The sequence below is a fragment of the Nesoenas mayeri genome, assembly GCF_963082525.1.
Source record: "Nesoenas mayeri genome assembly, chromosome: 11".
NCBI classification, from domain to species: domain Eukaryota; kingdom Metazoa; phylum Chordata; class Aves; order Columbiformes; family Columbidae; genus Nesoenas; species Nesoenas mayeri.
Genome location: NC_137563.1, coordinates 13106498 through 13118781, shown reverse-complemented (window position 1 = coordinate 13118781; position 12284 = coordinate 13106498). Strand labels below are relative to the sequence as shown.

At 62.5% G+C, this 12284-nt stretch overlaps 3 protein-coding genes across 3 annotated transcripts; 1 reads left to right on the top strand and 2 right to left on the bottom strand.

Moving 5' to 3' along the window:
• Window positions 1-850: 850 nt before the first annotated feature.
• On the top strand, window positions 851-2797 carry LOC308044487 (gonadotropin-releasing hormone II receptor-like; the record flags this gene model as incomplete). Its single annotated transcript, XM_080351220.1, has 4 exons — window positions 851-884; window positions 1246-1835; window positions 1973-2177; window positions 2343-2797. 4 exons carry the CDS (start codon window positions 851-853, stop codon window positions 2795-2797), a joined length of 1284 nt encoding a protein of 427 aa, XP_080207346.1.
• A 2092-nt stretch (window positions 2798-4889) lies between these two features.
• TMED3 (transmembrane p24 trafficking protein 3) lies at window positions 4890-6533 on the bottom strand (the record flags this gene model as incomplete). The annotated part of the gene is made up of 3 exons (XM_080351218.1): window positions 4890-5126; window positions 5660-5908; window positions 6348-6533. 3 exons carry the CDS (start codon window positions 6531-6533, stop codon window positions 4890-4892), a joined length of 672 nt encoding a protein of 223 aa, XP_080207344.1.
• A 2333-nt stretch (window positions 6534-8866) lies between these two features.
• On the bottom strand, window positions 8867-10426 carry ANKRD34C (ankyrin repeat domain 34C; the record flags this gene model as incomplete). Its single annotated transcript, XM_080351024.1, has 1 exon — window positions 8867-10426. The coding sequence occupies one exon, from the start codon at window positions 10424-10426 to the stop codon at window positions 8867-8869; it is 1560 nt and encodes a 519-aa protein (XP_080207150.1).
• Window positions 10427-12284: the final 1858 nt, after the last annotated feature.

The following is a 12284-nucleotide window of genomic DNA, read 5'->3' as shown; positions in this document are numbered from 1 at the left end:
CCACAGCACAGGGTTAAATGGGGGGGAGTTTGGGGTCCAGCAACAGGGGAGGGGCTGGGGTATGGGGCTGAACCTGTCGGGCTGGAGGCCCCACAGGTGAAGGGGAACAGGGGGGCTGCGGGGGAACCCGTCTGCGCCCAGGCCTGTCGGCGGTTCCCTGCGGGGTGCAGGGCCGCAGGGTCCAGCACAGAAAGCCGGGTGGCCCGACAGCCGGGTGCTAATGCGCCGGGGGGAGCCCTTCTCCGCCCACTCCGGGGCTCGGGGGGAAGGGGGTCTGCAGGGCTAATGAGCCCCACTTATCTGTGAAATGACTTGCTAATCACGTTAATTCCCTCTGCCGGGGGGGCGGGGCGAAGCCTTTGAAATGCAAAGCAGCTGCCCTACCCTCCCCCAGGCTGCGGCTGCTCCTGAGCAGCGCTCAGGGGACCTGGGGACACGCTCCAGCCGTGTGTACATTTGTGTGCATCGACAGGAATGTGCGAGTCTGTGTGTGTGAGCACTGTGCGCACTCCCCTGTCTGTCTGTCTGTCTGTGTGTGTGAGTGTGCAGACTCACCTGTCTGTCTGTCTGTGTGAGCACTGTGCACACTCCCCTGCCTGTGTGGGTGGGTGGCACAGGGTGAAGGACCACACTGTTCTGAGCAGGCTGGCTGCGTCAAGCAGCAACCTGAGCTGCCAAGGGCATCCCACCAGCACCTGCTGAGCGTGGCCCGGCAGCGGGCACAGAGGTGGCTGCAGGCACCGGTACCATAGCGGTACCTGTCCTGCTTCCCTGCTCTGCTGCCGGGCACAGTGCGGATGCAGGATCCCCCAGTGTGGAGCTCCAGCAGCGCATGAGGAGCAGCCCTGCCATGGGTGGTGCTGGGCAGGACACTCTGGCTGGAGGTGAGGTGGGGGGAGTGGGCGCCTGGATCCTGGGAGCTCCAGCGTTGGGCTGGAAGGGTCCCCATCCCCATGCAGTACTACGAGGCATGGGGTAGGGTGGGGTGTGGGTGGATGGGCAGCAGGAATAGCCTGGGGCAGGTGGTGGGTTGGGGTCTGCCCCTGCCCTGCCTGGTGCCAAGGACCCCTGCAGCTCTATGGGGTGTGAGTGGGCTCTGGAGGAGCCACATGATGCAGAGAGCAGCTGAGGATGGAAATGCAGTGAGCTGAGGTGGAGGTTGTGGCAAAGGAACCTGTTCTGGGAAGGGACCTGGGCTACCCAGAAGACAGGACCTTCTATGCTGAGGGTGACCTGTCCCCCCAGAGCCCCACCCCAGGCTGCCGCTGCCCGTTACAGCAGGAGGGGGCTGGCCAAACCCAGACCCCACACCAGGGAATGCCAGCATGGAGCCCTCCGGCAGCCTGCTCCCCCCTGAGCAGGGCTGCGCCTGGAGCCCCCCAGCCGAGGGTGGCGAGGAGCGCCTGCGGCTGCCCACCTTCTCCCCTGCCGCCCAGGCCCGCGTGGCTGTCACCTTCGCCCTCTTCACCCTCTCGGCTGGCTGCAACCTGGCGGTGCTGCGGGCGGCGGGGGCCCGTGGGGGCAGCCGGCGCTCCCACATCCGCCTCCTGCTGCTGCACCTGGCGGCCGCCGACCTCCTGGTGACGGTGGCGGTGATGCCGCTGGACGCCATCTGGAACATCACGCTGCAGTGGCGGGCGGGCGACTTGGCCTGCCGCCTGCTCATGTACCTGCGGCTGTTGGCCATGTATGCCTCCGCCTTTGTCACCGTGGTCATCAGCCTGGACCGGCAGGCCGCCATCCTGCACCCGCTGGCCATTGCCCGTGCCCGCAGGAGGAACCGCATCATGCTCTACATCGCCTGGCTCCTCAGTGCGGGGCTCTCGGTGCCACAGGTACCCATCCCAGGGTCTGACCCCCGGTTCCAGTGGTCCTGGCTCGAGACCTCGGTGCCTTGAGGAGACATGGAACCCCCATCACCCCACAGTCCCTGGGGATGGGGGCTGCTGTCCCACCTCTGCTCTACCCCCAGCTCTTCCTCTTCCACACGGTCACTCTCGGGCCCCCGCACAACTTCACCCAGTGCACGACACGTGGCAGTTTCCCCCAGCCCTGGCACGAGACCCTCTACAACATGCTGGGCTTCGCCTGCCTCTTCCTGCTGCCGCTGCTCATCATGCTCTGCTGCTATGTGCGCATCCTCCTGGAGATCTCCCAGCGCATGGGCTCCAGCCTCTGTGAGTGTCCCCATGCCCGCGGCTTCACAGGGACTCTGGGGCGGTGGGAACAGGGAGAGCCCTGGCTGGGGCTGTGCAGGGACCCCCGGCCCTCCCTCAGGGCACAGGGTCCCTGTCCCAGCCAGGCTGCTGAGCATCCCTCGCTCACGGGCCGTGTCCCCCCAGTCTCCTCACAGGATGTGTCGCTGCGCTGCTCCAGGAATAACATCCCCCGGGCACGGCTGCGCATGCTGAAGATGAGCCTGGTCATTGTCTCCTCTTTCATCCTCTGCTGGACCCCCTACTACCTGCTGGGGCTGTGGCACTGGTTCTGTCCACGAGCCATGGAGAAGAGGGTCTCGCCAGCCCTCACCCACATCCTCTTCATCTTCGGCCTCTTCAACGCTTGCCTGGACCCCATCACCTATGGGCTCTTCACCATCCCCTTCCGGGGGGGCTGGGGCTGCCCCTGTGGTCACAACCCCAAGCCACAGCCCCCGTCCCCGGCCACCGGCTCCTTCCGCTGCTCGGCCTCCTCCCTGCCGCCCAAGCGAGGTGTCACGGGGGCATGGGGCCAGCGGGTGCCCCCTGGGCTGGGGCTGCCTGACAGGGCCGGCTCCTGCCAGAGCAGCTCCCTGTGAGCTGGGCATGGAACTGTGCCCATGGAGACACCTCAGGGTGCTCAGCAGGAACCAGGGCTGTGGGGACAAGGGGACCAGCGACAGGAGGGACCTGGTGGGGATGGGGCTGCTGCTGCTGCTCTCTTCTGTGCCCCAAAGTGCCTCTGTGAGTGGTGGGGCCAGTGTGGGTCCCCCCCGTCCCCTCTCTGTGCCTGCTGAGCCCTGCATAGCAATAAAGTGTCCCCTGGTCACCTCCTGTCCTGTCTGTGTCCTGGGCTATGAGCTGGGGTCCCCAGAGCCAGTGCTGCTGGGGACAGGCTAGTGGGAGCCCCAGCCTGTTAGCCCCAGGGGTGGCTGGTTTGGAGTTGGTCCTGGCTGCTCGTCCCTGCTGTGGATGCTCCCAGGGCCCCCCACAGGTTGGCTAAGGCTGGGTGCTGCTCTCCCTGCAGCAGCTGCTGGGGCTGTTTGTCCCCGTGAGGCTCCTGGTCCCTGCTGGTGGCACGGGGCTGGCAGCAGCCCTGGAGCTGTGCTCCCCGTCACAGTCTTGCACCCGCCAGCAGCTACGCTCCAAACAGGAGCTCTCAGCTCCTGCCCAAGGTTGTTGCAGGACCCAGCTGCTCAGCAACGTCCCCAAGGCCAGCGCTGCCGCAGGAGCTGGTGCAACTACTGGGGCTGAGGAGGAAGGGAGGGAGCTACAGCCCTGGGCCTTGAGCAGGGGCTGGGGGTGCCTGAACCCTTCGCACCTCCAGCACCATGTAGCAGTCGGCCCAAGCCCTCCCCCAGGGGAGGGCTGCAGTAACTGCTACACTAAAATGTCCCCTCTCGGACAGGGGTTTGCAAGGGCCAAGGCAGGGGACTGGCATCACCCAGCTGGGTGCTGAGCTATCTGCAGAGTGGAGGGGGCTGAGTGCCACAGCCATCCCTGGCTGCCGCTCCTGAGTGCCCAATAACAGCAGTGCAAACCACAATCGCAGGGGTTTATTACGAAGTGGCAAAGTCAGATGCTGACGGTGCTGCCCCAGCTCCACAGGTGCAATCCCGTGCTGCGCAGGGCTCCTGGGACTCTTGTTGGGGTCTCTGTTTGGTGGGGCTCCAGGGAATGGGGCTGCAGTCACAGGGACACAGGGGTTCCTCACTGCTGCTGGGGCGCAGATGGGGCTCCCTGGGCACGGGGGCAGAGCTGTGCCTGCTCCTGCTCTGCTGGGCATGGCAGGATGCGCGGGGGGACCAAGCCCCAGGTGTGGGCTTGTGTAAGTATGAAAATACCACCTGGTATGGGGTGCGCTGCTCACTCCCGTGGCAGAGGTGGCTTTGGGAAATGCTTTGTTGTGAGGACAGAGGCTTGCACAGCAATGGAAACCACCAAGCAAAAAGCCCCTGCTGAAACCTCGCCTCTGTTTTTCATCCAGCAGCTGTGGGATGCTGCTGCCAGCCCTGGCCCTGCTGCGGGGAGACCCTGCCTTCTGTGGGGACACCCTGCTGGCTGCAGGCAGCACCCTGCCTGCTGTGGGCAGATGGGGCAGCTGTGCTCACGGCTCTGCCTGTAGCTCAGGGCCCACAGCTGGCAGATAGCTCTGCTCTGGGCTGGCAGCAGGTGGGCTTGAGGCAAGAGCACTCAGGAGGTGGGTGCTGGGGGTGCTGGGAGGTCAGCGTTGCCTCGTCCTCTTGCCGGCCTGGGCAGAGCTCCTGGCCCTGCGGGGTGTGTATGGGCAGCAAGGGGTCTCGCTTGCCGTCAGGCTGCACCTTGCAGTCCCATTGGGCTCTGAAGGGGCACCAGGCATTGGACAAGGGGCTGGAATGTTGATGCCAAACCCCAGCACACCCACCCGCTGCCCTGGTGGAGCCGCTGAGCGTGGACAGACCAGCCAGGAGAGAGGACAGAGCGGCAAGGCAAGCACAGGCAAAGTGGGGAATGATGCTGGGGGTAATTTGCTGGGGCCGCCTGCGCTTTGGTGACTATTTTCCATCTGGCTCAGCAGCATCACATCCTCCCATTTCCCCCAGAGCCACCTCCCGGTGGCAGCACCTTGCAGAAAATAGAGGTAAAGCCTGAGCCAGGAGAACGCTGCCGCCCTGCTTCGCCCAGCATTTTGGGCACAGCATGGCTGTGGCTCTAGGTGCTGGCCCCACTGCTGCCAGGTCTCTTCTCAGTGAAGAAGCTTTTGAGCAGCATCACTTGCCCGATGCTGACCACAAAGAGGATGAGGGTTTCCCCAACTGACCAGTATGAGACCCGGCCATTGAGGTCTTCAGCTCTGCTCCGGTCCTGTGCTTCCCGGAGGCGGTAGTGAGTCTGGGAGTCGATCACTGTGTTCAGAGCCTCATGGATGGTGACACAGGCAGACTCCATCTGAGGAGACAAGGACACTTCATTGCCCCTGCCCCAGCACAGGGCAGGCCAGGGCTGGCAGCCGAGGGAGCTGGGGACAGTGCTGGGGCACCCAGAGCAGGACAGCAGCTGTTCTGCTCAGAGGGGCAGCATCACAGACTGTCTGGGAGAGCGAGCCTGCTGCGAGCACCGGGGCACAGCCGAGAGCCCTGACGAGGTGCTGGGGGCTAAGGGCAGGGTCTGGGTCCCAGCCCAGGGCGCAGCCATCCCTGTGGGCTCACAGGGTGGAAAAGCTTTGCTGCACTTTCCTTGGATGGGATAGAAACTGAGCGCTCAGGCCAGGGGAGATTCACACCCAGAGCAGCCCCTCTGCCCACACTGCCGAGAGGAGGACGTGGCATGTGTGTGGTGGGGCAGCTGGCTGGCGGTTGGCACTTCTGCATTCAGCAAAGGGAAAGGGGTACGAGCCCCCAGCTGCGGTCCTGTGGGGCCGTTTGGCCGCAAGCAGGAACTGCAGCAGGATGTTCCTCCCGCAGCAGTGTGCACGGACCCACCTGTGTCAGGGCGGTGACACGGTTGCTCATGTCAGGCAGGATCGGTGGCTCATCGCCCACCTGGAAGTCGAAGTAGATAGTTTTGTGGGAGAAGGTGGAGAACTCGTTGCTGAAGCAGAAGGTGTAGACGCCCTCCACTTCGGTGCGGTGCGAGAAGCTGTCGTACTGCTTCTTGGTTTCCTTGTAGACTGTCCTGCCATTGGGGTCCTCCACATAGCAGTCCACATCATAGTGTCCCCCGGTGATCACCTGCACAAGGAGATGCAGGTGGCACCTGCTGAACCATGTGGCGAGGCCCTCCTGGCCCGGATGGAGCAGCTCTGCCTGGCCCCATGCCTGTGTGCACAGCCTGGTGCACATGGCAGCACCCTGCCCATGGCTGCTTGCCACAAGCCGGGGCCAGGCCCAGGGGAACCTGTGCCCCACGGTGCTCAAAGCTCGGGGGGTTCCTGGACAGGGGGATAGCCCTGATGGCTGGGTCAGGGCCTCCTGTGGCCGCTGTGGGCACATCCAAGTACCAGCTTTGGGGTGGGCACTGGGTCAGGGCTCAGAACGTCTCCTGGTGCAGCATGGGGGGAGCTGGGGGTTGCATGGGGCCCTGCTGGGGCTCAGCGGGGCACGGCAGTGGCACGGGCAGGGGCACAGGCAGGGGCAAGGAGCAGGTAGAGGAGCACAGGCAGGGTGGTACCTGATAGTCCAGCGTGAACTTGAGGCCGCGCTGCAGCTCCTGGTGGAAGCACTGCCTGGCGCTGTCGGGCAGCTCGAAGGTCAGCTCGGTGCCGCCGGCCCGGCCGGCCCGCAGCGCGCACAGCAGCGCAGCCAGCACCAGGACCCGCGCTCCGACCCGCGTCCTCATCGCCGTCCCCATCGTCATCCCTACCCGCATCCCGCCGCGGCCCCGCCCCGCCTGACGTGGCGCCCGCCCGGCACGGGCGGCGCTTCCGCTGGGGGCGGCCGCGGCCCCTCCCGCCGCCGGGCGGGATCCCCGGGCGCTCCCGGCCGCTGCAGCGCGGCCCCGCAGGGCGGGTGTCGGGCAGCGCTGGGTGTTTGTGAACGCAGCCGTCGTGGGAAGGTCTGTCGAGCCCCGCGGCGTCACCCCCGCACCTGCCCGCGGGCACCTCCGCGCACACGCGCTTTAATCCATGCATTAAAACGCTCCCGGAGGGACGCGCCGCTCGCGTTCCCGCTCCCAGGCACAGGAAGCGCCGAAGGGGGGACCCGCGTTCTGCAGCCCCGCTGGCGCCGATCACCGGCTGGAGGCGGAAAACGGCGCTTACAAAAAGATGAATGCGAAATATCGGAATATTTAGAAATGAACGGAAAAGGTGAACTACGGAATTTAAAATTCAACACTCTAAAATACAGGACAAATATCATCGTTATAGGGAAAATATGCCTGAAATTCGATCTATAAGACATTTGACCTACAGAAAGTATAAACTTTAAGGCTGTAAAAATATAAGCCCAGCTTTGCTATAAATAGCATATTTAAATCTAAAATGCACTTCCAGAGAACATACCTGTGCAGTTAAAACCAAAACGCAGTGCTGCTTTGTGCAAGAACTATGCAAAGTTTTGCAACAGCCTGGAGAACAACAGCTAATGCCCTGGGCGAGGAACCAGCTCATCGCCAGTGGTGCTGGAAGGACGAATGGACAAAGTGTCTGCTGGGCTCATCGAGGCAAAGGCAGAATCCAACACCAGCCCCAGCGGCTGAGACTGGTGCCACTTACTTGTCACAGCAGTGCTGCCTGTGCGGTGGGTGTCAGGACACAGGAGACTTCATTGAATAAACCCCCCAGGCATTGTTCTGGCCCAGGTTTGTATGAGTGCCCAGCATTCGGGTGGGCTGCAGCCCCAACATGCTCCTCAGGCAGTAGCACAGCGCCAGAGCCAGGTAATGGGTTTGGCTGAGACCGACAGCAGGTACGGCACATCCAGCCCATGGTCCCAACCAGGCGCGGAGTGAGGAGTGCTCCCCAGTGCTGGCCCGTGCTGCCTGGGGCTGGGGCCGTGTGGGTGAGAGGGGGTGAGCAGTGCACAGTCCCACTGCCCCGATGCTGCAAAGCTGCCATGTGCTGCTGGTCCAGGCCCAGTTCTGTGGTGGGGTGCTGCAGGGTCTCATCTGCAGGGCTGGGCACCCAGGTCCCTGTGCACCAGGAAGGCACTGCAGTCACACCCCACCTCCAGCCATGCAGACACACTGGCTGGCCCAGACACACTGCGTCAGGCCAGTGCAGAGAGCTGCTGCAGAGCCCCCTGCCATGCAGACCCACCCCATTGCCACCCCCTCCTCCTGCCTGCTTGCAGCCACTGGCCCTCACTTAGCTCTGCTTTGGCCCCAAAGAGCAGCTGTTGCACCGGAGTCATCCCCGTTGCGGTGCTGTGCCTGCAGCCTCTCCTGCCGCTCACCATGTGCCATCCTTGGCAGCTTGGCATCCTTGCTCCCCCACCCTTGGCAGAAGCTGCCTACACAGACAAGGTGGGAGCACTCCCCACCCAGGAATTCAGCGCTTGGAGCTGCGCAGTGTGGTGGCAAATGCCTCCCAGCCTTGATCGTTTCACTGACAAACCCGTTCCCAGGCCAGCCCACTGGAGGCAGCGGGTTGCAGCAGTAAGGGAGTAGCTCAGCCTTGGGAGTTTCAAAGTGCTTGGAAATCTCTGCGGTGGCACGTTGTCTCCCTCTCCAGCACAGTGAGGACACCAATGCCTTCAATTGCCAGGGAGGGCTAGTTCTGTTCTTCCAACCTCATGCAGCATTAAGGTCCTTTTCTTCCTGGTAGGCACTTCACAAACACATCAGCACCACAGCATTCTGGTGTGGGGCTTCAGACACGTTTTTGTGCCAGAGCGAGCAGGATGGAAGAAAAATGGATTGTAAATAATGAGGAGTAAGTGAACTGCAGGCGGGAGCCTTTGTGTGATCTGGGACTGATGTCTCAGGTTGTTGCTTCTGGGGAAAAGTCCAGAAGTGAATGAAGAGTGCGAGAGAGAGACACATCAGCTGTTTGGGCTGGGGGGCTGGGCTCTCCCTGCAGCTCTGGCAGGTGGGAGCAGGAACCTCCAACTCCCCCCAGGCACAGCTCTGACCCCCACAGCCACCAGCACTTCCCTGGAGCTGGGCAACCACTCGGTGCAGGAACCATCACATTTCTGCAGGGAGGGCACTGGTTCGGTAAACTTCTTGGGAAAGAAACACTGACGTGGTTACTGGGCCACTATTTCCTCGAAATCGGAGAGCTGCCGCATCTGCTCTGCTTGCATGGAGTGTCTCCGGAGGAGCTTCCTTTTGGCTCTCAAGTCGCCCCATCGGGGTGAGCTGGGAGCAACAGGTACCAGGGACTTGAAGCCAGCAGCAAGCGGAGAGGGGGTTTTGCTGTTGGAGCCAATGTCGGGGATTGGGGGGTTGGGGTTCACATTTAGTGGGGGCAGATATCCCGGCCGTGTGTGGGAGATGTGGTCCAGCAGCAGGGTCCCAGACCCTCGCCTCTCCAGCAAGGCGGGGGGCCGGCGTCGGGTGGTGCCGGGTGATGTGCCGGTGCTGCCATCCAGGGCCTCCCGTGAGCCTCCCAGCAAGGCCAAGTGGGACCCGCTGAGCTTCCTCCTCTCTGACGGCACCTTCCCTGCCTCGGCTGGGCCGGGGATGCTGCAGAGCTGGGTGTCGCAGTCGTGGTGCTCAGCACTCAGCCTCAGCCAGTGCAGCGTGTCTACTGCTGCGGCCGAGGAGCTGACGCGCTCTGGCTCTTCAGGGACCGTGCTCCTGCGGGGCAGGCGCTGGTGGGTGGCCTGGCTCTTCTCGTAGGCGGCTTTCCTTGCCAGGGCTGGCCACAGAGCCTGCTCATCTACCGGAGGGAAGACAGAGGGGTCCTTACTCTTGCTGCTGCCACTGCGGGCCAGTGGAGCCTTTTTGGAGAGCGAGAGGTCACTGATGCCCATGGTCACCTCGTCGTCAGCACAGACCTGTGTGTCGTCATGGTACGAGGGGGCTGCCAGCACCGAGGGTGCCACCAGCCCCCAGGGCTCTGAGCGCAGCCGCTTCAGCTGGGGCAGGCGGCCTCTCCTGGCCACGCTGGCTCTCTGGCCCGGGGAGGGCAGCTCGTCAGCAGCTCTGGCAGAGGGGGGGTCCCCGGTATGTGGGCTGAAGATGCCATTCTCCTTCTCAGCAGTGGAAGGTGCTGAGACCGTAGTTTTCGGGTGGGCGCTGGAGGGTGCTGTGCATGCCTCGGGGGGGCTTCTCTCCTTGAACTCCAGCGAGGGGGGGACATTCAGGTACTGCTTGGTGGTCTTGGTGCCAGAGGCTGATTTGTCCATGGTGATAATGATCACCTCCTTCCCTTTGGCCTTGCAGGCGTTCAGGAGGTGCTGCAACACATCCTTATCATCGGCATTGATGGCATGGACTAGGGCTGATGCTCCCGAGTGGTCCTCCAGGCTGGGGTCTGCCCCATTCTCCAGGAGCAGCGACACCACATCCCCCCCGGCCCCACAGATGCAGGCATGCATGAGGGCTGTTTTCCCGGATTTGTCCTGGATGTTGGGGTCGGCTCTGTTGTCCAGCAGGTACTTCACCATCTTGGCCTTGTTAATGCTCTGCTGGTCAACGTGCTTAGTGATGCAGGCCACCATCAGGGCGGTCTCCCCTTTCTCGTTGCTCTCGTTGATGTAAGCCCCTCCTTCCAGCAGCAGTCGGGTCAGACGGAGCCGGCCGAGCCACACAGCCTTCAGGAGGGAGTTGCCCCCCATCTCCAGCTCTGTCACCTCATCCATGGCACTGGCTGGTCCTCACTGGTAGGCAAAGGCAGCATCGGCCAGCAGCTGTGGAGGGAACCGGGAGGAGGTGAGGCTGGTTCCTCAGCCCTGGTACTCCCCTGCCCTGCCTTCCTGGGGGTGTCACGCTCTGCGCACTGCTCCACACCCCACCCTGTGGTACTGGGAGCCCCTAAAGCCACCCTCCTACCTGTGTGCAGCACCACATGCCCCCTTCACACACAGGGGCTCCTGCTGCCTGCACAATACCTGGGAGGTGCCCGGGACAAGGCAGGCGGGTGCAGCAGGAGGAGGGGCTGCTCTCCTTGGAGTCTCCTGAGGAACAAGTGCTGATCTTTTCCGGACGGGAGATGCCCCAGCCCTACCTTCCCACAGCCATACCATGCCCTGACTTCATGGTGTGGGCCCCCTCCCAACACCCTCATCTTTAGGATGTACTGTGTTTTTCTGTATTGGCCATGGAGCTGCTGGCCTTCCTCTGTTCTAGACATGCCGGAGGACCTGGTCTACAGAGCTCGAGTGGACTAATTACCCTGAGCAGCCTCACCTGAGATCCACACCCACCCTCACCCTGTACCTGGGCTGTGGGCTCTCTTTAAATGCTGACCCAGACCTGGTTTGAGTTCTGAAGGTGCCTGAGGCTCCATCCACCCCATCAGACCAGGCTTGTTCCTTGGGCTTCCCTTGTTGACCTGACTTGCCACCTTGTCTTGACCTGGTGATCACTGTTGATGGGACCTGTCACTGGCTTGTCCGTGCCCTGCTGATGAGGTCTTGTCCCCTGCCTGTGCTGTGGTCACTCTCAGCTTATGGCTCTTCTTCCCTTATTGGACAGCTTTGCTCTTGCTGCTCCCTGGAGATACATCTCAGCTCATCTTGCCTTGCTCTTCTCCAGCTCTGCTTCCCCAGTGGCCATGCTGCCAATTGACTGGATGCAGCTGATCTCCCCAGGTGCCAGAGAAATCAGAAGGTTCCTGATGCTGAGATGATTTCCTCTGTGTCTTCTAGGTCACTGGGGCTGTAACACTGAGCTCACTGGGGACAGTGTGAGCATCTCCCACAGCTTCTTGGGCTGCAGCCATAATCTTTGCTTCCTCACTGCTAAAGGAAACGTTAAGCAGCTGCGGTCATGCTGTCTGTAACCCTGTGCTACTCAAATGGTGGTGTGAGCCACTTGTGTAGGAGTGTGGTGCAAGAGCAGCTTCCCCCAGAGCAGCCTTAGCAGCAGGACTGGCTCAGGAGGATCAACAGGCATCATCTCTGCTGGCAAGTGCTTCCCTGCTGCTGCTTGGCATGGGCTGGCTGTGGGAAATTCAGCCAGGTGAGGCTCCTGTGCATTGTTCCACAGCCAAGACACTCCACTCAAGTGCCTCGTGACCCTTCTGCCTGTGTCCTTGAGGAATAACACCTGTCCCCTGCAGCTCTGAGACTTGGCAGGCTCTGTGCACAGGGCAGAGGCAGCAGCTCAGAGCTGTGCTGGAAGAGCCAACAGATGCCCAGCACCATGGAAACATCACAAAGGCACAGAAATGGACCTTCAGTCAGCGTGGCCAGGGGCCCTGCCACCCAGTTGCCCCACGCTCTCATTGCCCTTTGCTGCCTGTCCAGCTGTCAGCAGCAGTTTTCACCCCCCAGGCTGTGCCCAGCACCTCCCTGGAGCATCCCCACCAGTGAGGGGCCTGGCTGAGCTGCTCGCTTGGCTCCAGAGCACCTGGCAGCCTGTGCTCACCTGGTCTCTCCAAAACCTCCTCTGTGTGCACCAGCCTTTGCCTGTCTCCGCCAGCCCGTGCCCGTTGTGCCCTGAGAGACGAGGGGAACCTGCAGTTCCAGGACCAGCTGTAAGTGCTCGCACTGGGAG